Source organism: Carica papaya, chromosome 4, assembly GCF_054855325.1.
Source record: "Carica papaya isolate Zhongbai chromosome 4, ASM5485532v1, whole genome shotgun sequence".
Classification (NCBI taxonomy): domain Eukaryota; kingdom Viridiplantae; phylum Streptophyta; class Magnoliopsida; order Brassicales; family Caricaceae; genus Carica; species Carica papaya.
In genome coordinates this window covers 30,632,987-30,639,521 of record NC_142312.1, presented here as the reverse complement: position 1 = coordinate 30,639,521, position 6,535 = coordinate 30,632,987, and the positions used below count along the sequence as shown (strand labels likewise).

The 6,535-nt window shown below is 37.0% G+C and overlaps 2 protein-coding genes across 2 annotated transcripts; both read right to left on the bottom strand.

Annotated features, from left to right (window-relative positions):
* Positions 1–866: 866 nt before the first annotated feature.
* On the bottom strand, positions 867–1,701 carry LOC110812297 (phosphopantothenoylcysteine decarboxylase subunit). Its single transcript, XM_022039034.2, has one exon. It carries the CDS (start codon positions 1,527–1,529, stop codon positions 1,059–1,061), a length of 471 nt encoding a protein of 156 aa, XP_021894726.2. The 5' UTR covers positions 1,530–1,701; the 3' UTR covers positions 867–1,058.
* Positions 1,702–2,732: 1,031 nt separating this feature from the next.
* On the bottom strand, positions 2,733–5,324 carry LOC110812246 (uncharacterized). Its single transcript, XM_088217034.1, has 5 exons — positions 4,275–5,324; positions 4,118–4,181; positions 3,628–3,767; positions 3,225–3,536; positions 2,733–3,032 (listed from the first exon to the last, which is right to left on the bottom strand). Exons 1-5 carry the CDS (start codon positions 5,289–5,291, stop codon positions 2,739–2,741), a joined length of 1,827 nt encoding a protein of 608 aa, XP_088073160.1. The 5' UTR covers positions 5,292–5,324; the 3' UTR covers positions 2,733–2,738.
* Positions 5,325–6,535: the final 1,211 nt, after the last annotated feature.

The following is a 6,535-nucleotide window of genomic DNA, read 5'->3' as shown; positions in this document are numbered from 1 at the left end:
AGAATCTGTTTCTTGAAACTTAAACAAATGGACAGCAAGATCATAGCAACAGAAACCTCTCTTCTCCAACTCTATTCCTCACTTTCTTCCTTCTGCAATATCCTCATTTATTCTCTTGTTTCCATACTTTACTTCATCATACTTCTCTCCATTTACGCGCTAGGAGTTCTGTTTGCCGGATGCTTTATCACTTATTTGATCGAGATCATACTCTGGTTCCTTGTCAGAAGACCTGTCCGATCTGCAAAAGATTTGATAAGTTTAATGAGTCTGGACTGGGATACATGTTTTGCCTTGGGAATTCTAGCAGTCGATGCAGGAACCTCGATTGTAGATGCACTGGAAAAGCTTTTGGTAAGGGAAAGTTCTGTGCTTGAAATACCATCTAGTAGCTTGACAAGCCAGGCGAAGTTAATTATGGATGCTAAGCAGATAAGATTTCATGTTGGTGAAACAGCTTCCAGCGACACTGCCTGTGCAATCTGCTTGGATGAGTTCATGGATGGTAATCTGTGTAGAGTTATTCCTGTCTGTAATCACATCTTTCACTCGACTTGTGTCGATCAGTGGTTGAAGAATTGCCCAAGTTGCCCACTCTGTAGGCGGGTTATGGGTTCATGAACTCTATTAACCGGAGTTCTTATAAAAAGAATCCAACTTTTCTGTTCAGATAAGAATACTTCAATGGATTTTCTGTCGTAAAATACATAAATATGTATATAAGTTCTGCAAATAATTCAATTGAAGAAGAAGACGGTGGTATTACATACAGTGTGAACTTCATCAGGACATGATATATATAACTGCAACTCTTTCAACCCAAAACAAGAAGCATCAATGGCAAAATTCAGCGCCAAGAACTGACAGAGACTGAATAATATTTTCATTCACAGTAAATATAAAGAACTAGATAAAAACACAAACAGATTAAAAACCCAACTTTCATTCCCTTGCCGATTGACAAATCCAGATTTCTCTTCGTAATCAAAGTTTAAAAAAAAAAAGATGAAACGAAAAAGACGATTCATAATGAGAAGAATAATAAGGAAAAGATTATTCTATTTTCTCTGTCTCGCATATTCTTCGTCGTCTTCTTCATCATCAAAATCACCGTCATCATCTTCACTGTCATCAACAAAATCATCCGCATCAAAATCCTCATCCTCAAAATCAGAACCCTCCACCTCCTTCTCCTCATCCTCGATTTCTCCGCGAAACCCACGAGCCTCGACCACACCAAATTGGTTTCCAGCAGCGGAGTTTGAGTTCTGCAAAATCCCCTGCTTCTCCCCCAAAACAGAGCCCAAAAGCCCAGCTTGGAGAACTGGATAAGATTCGGCGAAAATGGGCTTTTGGGTAGTAAATACCTGACTGCAAATCAACAGTGACTGAAATCTTTCGAGATTTTGGGCAGCGCTGCCGACAATTCGGGAGCTACCAAAAATCTTGCCGCGTAGCAGCTGAGACATTGACTTCCCGTTTCCAAGGAGCAATCTTGATGCTGCTGCTGCTGTTGTTGTTGAAGCCATTGACGAAATGCAACAACAACACCTCCAATTCTTTTCTGTGGCTCTGGGTTACAGCGGAGGCTAAAAGAGAAGAGAGGGATGATGGGGTTGATATAGCGAGGGTTTAGGGTTTTGGGGAAGAAGGGTTTGTAGGTTCTAGATGGAATTACCTTGTCCCAGAGACTGGTCAGGGACGTGCCACGTGTAGGCTCCTTAGGTTTTCTTTGTTTTTCTGAAAAAACAAATATATACACATATGTATATACACACATATATAACAAGTAATTGTGGTGGGAAAGCTTTATTATTTTTGGTAAATTACAAGTAAGTAAATGGGTTTTTTTTTTTTTTGCTAATTATAATCGGTTTTATTGTTTGGAAATATAAATAATTTAATTATTTCATGTTAAATAAATATTATAGTTAAGTTAAAATTATTAATTACAAGAGAATATACAACAAATTTCTATTAAAAAAACAAATAAAATTAAATATATATATATATATAAATTAACCAAAATTATAAGTGTAATTATCATATATTATTATATCTTGAATTCTATACATATAACATCAATGCTATTGCATTTATATGGCAATGTAATTACAAATTTAGTAGATTATACATGAACAAATTAAACAAATATCTTTAATTTTTTCATTTCTTTTCAAAAAATAATATTTAACTTTAAGAATATATAGTCAATATAATATATATACACACATACACATATATATATATATATATATATAGAGAAAGAGAGAGAGAGAGAGAGATGGTAACTAACATGGGCTAGTCTCATGCATATTCAATGTAAGTAATCATTTATTCCTTCCTTCTCATGATCATTAGCCTTGCATTTAAGCAAAGCATATGCTAACCCCATTATTATTATTGTTATTGTTATTCTTTACTAATGGTTTGATGTATGTATATGTATATGTATATATATATATATGCATGGAATGAGTATATGTATATACATACATACATATACATGAAGCCAATAGAAAACTATGATAAACCCACAAGAGCATACTGCAAATAAGGAGAGATAAAAAAGGGAGAATGGCTCACAACAAAGTAGTTCAAAATTGGGAGAGAGAATTATTTATATTATACCCCAAGCATTCCACACATATAAATATACCCAATACGAGTTTACTCTCATCAATATGGTATCAAAAAAACCCTTACAACTACTGTACTTGAGAATCAAATCAGTCAAATTACAGGCTTAGGTTTAGGTCAGGATGCACATGACCATTACCCACATTTGCAGGCTTAGCAAATTTATCGCAGTCCTCGACACCAAGTGCAGTGAATTCAGCCACAAGCACAACAATTTGCTTGGCAACACATTCCTTAAAATGATTTGAGGGAGGCATGCCACCTGCGTCAACATCCTGAATCCCACCTTGGACAATAGACCCTAAAGGAGCACCTTCAGTGTATGCTTTACATGCTGCCAGAATATCATGAGCATGGGTGTAAAAATGTCCCACGATGAAGTCCTCAAAATTCTGTAAGACAAACAAGAAGGTACAAGGATGAGAAGTTATATATATATATGGGGGTGGGGGGGAGAAAGATGCATGTCAAGCAAAAGATAAAAGTTTATCAGAAAATACCCAGTTGGTTTTCAAGAGTGATGATAAGTTGTCAACTGTAAGGATGTATCATAATAACAATTCAACTTCATTACTGCAACTTACCTTTGGCTGTTTCCTAACGAGAAAAGCCATCGTCTTCACTGATAAGATAAAAATTGCTTCATTGTAATCCTGAGATTGCATTTCACCTTGTTTGGAGCCACGTATGATTTCAAAACCTGGCTCATTAAAGAAGGGATCTTGATTCAAGATCAGTGCTTGTATTGACACGAAAACCTGCAGCATTGTGGATACACCAGGGATCCACTTCTCATTCTTCCTACCAGACCAGGTGTTAAGAAGACTGAGACATACTTTCCCACACTCGTACAGATTTGGATTCAGTCGATAGCCACCGGAGTGGTAGTGAAGAGACTAGAAGATTGAATCATGAAGTATCAAACCAAAAGTGTGCAAAAGCAAAGGCAAAATAATTTCACACTACAATGAAACCATAATCACTTACTGGTGGAGAATAGGGATAGTCAGGGGGGAAGAAAACATCGAAGAAGAAGAGTCCATCATGGTAGGGAGTACCCTCAGCTCCAACTATTACAGCTCTCATAAGATCCATCCTAGATTCGTAAACCCTGACAAGTATGGTCTCTGTTGCAGGACAAAAAAGTGAGCAGTGGTACTATGCATGATAACCAGACAGAAATTCCTGGAAAAAACTAATATTTGCAATGGAGCATGGTAATCCTTAGGGAGGAATGCGTCTTGCAGAAGTAAAATGAAGAATATTTATGTAAGATGTAAAGTACTCCAGGAGTGTCTGACAATCCTAAAGACAGCAAGGATGTCGTTAACACTCCCGAATCGTAATGCAATATTATATTACTTGCTTACCAATTTCATGGGTTCCAAATGTCAACAAACTTGACTTCTAAGAGCTGAGTAATTATATAATTTAAGATCACCTAATCAACTGGCATACAGAATACGGCTAAGCTAACCTGGCAAATTGTTCTCCAGGATTCTCCACTCCTCCTGGACTCTCTTCGCCCAAGTTTTTGATGACTGTCAGAAAGATGAAAAACAAGAAGCAACTTCACAAATATCTGCATAACAAACAAATTATAAGAACATTCACTAAATTTAAAGACTACTCACCTGCTTTGCTGAATCATCCCGAGAGGTGTAGTAATGGTCTGAATGGTCTTCAACTATGTCAAACTGTTTGAATTGTTGAAATTTCCTCAATAAATCAGCCTCATCCACATTCGTCTGGATTCTGGGAGAATTCTCGGCCGAAGGAGTGTCCCTTTCTCCTTCAAGAGAGTTACCTACTATATTAAATGAGTCGAAAAAACTTGTTTCAATGGTGTAGATCTCGAGCGCAGAAAGTTGTTCAGTATGCAGAGGCTGGTCCAACCAAGACAATGGAGATGCTAACTCAGGAGGTTGATTACTTCCGCTACTACTACCACCAAGTTGATTTTCTAAATCGGCAACTGTCAAGTGTCCCATAAAAGATGCCCCAGCTCCAACAGCGAGCATCACTTCATCTGATTGCAGAAGCTGCTGAGATTGAGAAGTAGCAAAATCAATCTGGCTTTGAAGAGTTGGAAGAACCGGCAATGGTAAATTCATATCCAGACCAGCAGGGTGACCGGAAGTATTCTCTTGTGCCAAAAAATTTAAATCAAGCACAGGAGCTGGCTCCATTCTGGGAAAAGCAGGTTCCCCGGAGCTTGAAGATGCAAATGAACCCAGCTCATAGGTATACACAGGTTCTAACTTCACTGGAGCCTCTTCATCCAATGGATTATGCCCAGTTTCTGTGTTTCTTGTATGTTCAGCAAACTCCGGGAGCAGTGGGATAGAAACCTCAACTCCAGCAGGAATATTTGTACTATCAAAAAACACTTGCAAACTTGCATGATCAACATCCATGAAATCCTCGTTACATTTAATGTAGTAGTCACCGTAAGAACCACAATCAAGGTTAAGAAAGTTATGCCATCGAGGGTTAGTGCGTGAGGAACATTCAACCTTGCTTCCTGGTACCAAAGTTCTGGTAGCAGCTTGCTGCAAAATAATAGAATAATTTCGTGACAGTGGTCGGTATACACGTAAGGGTGAGGAACAGGTACTAAAATGAAAGGACATAATCAGCAGCTTGTGCATGGTTTAACATTAATCATATACCTTAGCTTCATGTATACCAAAATCATTATCGTCTCTTTCTACTGCCTTTCCCTTGTTCCTTGTGTCAGCTTTCTCATCAAGGATAACAGTATCAGCAGAAGCTTTATCTTCATCAATATCTATAACTCCTGGAAGAACAACCTACAAGAACTAGAATTTTTACTACCAAATACATCCTGCGGAAATATAAGGCAAAGCACTTTAAATCTGATCAAGTAATAAACAAATCAATCCTGAACAGCACTAAACACAACATGAACAATTCTTATCTATTCTAAATATTTCCTCCAATGTTGTTATATTTATTTGAGAAAACGAATAGCACTGTTTTGAAAACTACAAATTCATTTGTCAACCCCGTAGAACGACAGAAATCTCACTTCTCCAAAATGGAGGAAACTAAACTAGACATATATTTTTCAAAAACATACTAGCTTGATTGTCATAAAATCGAATTCTGCCACATAGAAAAGATCATGGACTAGCAATTACATCAGTGTTATTAAAACTCAAGGAACCCTGAAGTGCCGAGATAGGATACCTTACTCAAACTAAGACATGAACTAGATGATGCGAAGCCTATTCCTTTGCATGTACAAGTGAATAAACATTCATGCACCGGCAAAGAACAATCACAACCAAACCTAAACTTTACATTTTTGATGTATACTGAAAAAACACATACTTACTTTGCATCATAGAAATAACCTACATTCAAGCAGATTGTTGAAACACAATGGTGAAACTCAAACAATCAACAGTAAGGAATCATCATGTGCATTCACGAGGAGAAGCTAAGCAAAGAACATATATTTAAGAAAAAGAATTGAGAACCAGGAGACCCTAACAAAGCAGCTTGGCGACGATGAGAGTTAACATAAACAACAGTACCACTTAAATTCAAATACGATATCTGAAAAAATGGAATTATCCATTTCACGTAATGCAAGTACAGAACTAACTCACCACTACAATTATATTCCTAAACAAAAAACAAAATGATTAAAGTTTCCGGACTGTTAGACTCGCCTCCACATTGCTTTGTAGACGATTTTTGAATTTACACAAACTATTCGCAATCGATAACAATTTGTATTACGAACTAATTGTAATGCAGTATATGCCAACATAAATCCGTTTGCATTTCAAAAACTGACTGTAATGGAAAAACCAGCTTGCATTAACCGACACTTTTCGATAAAAACAAGTTGACAAAATGAGAG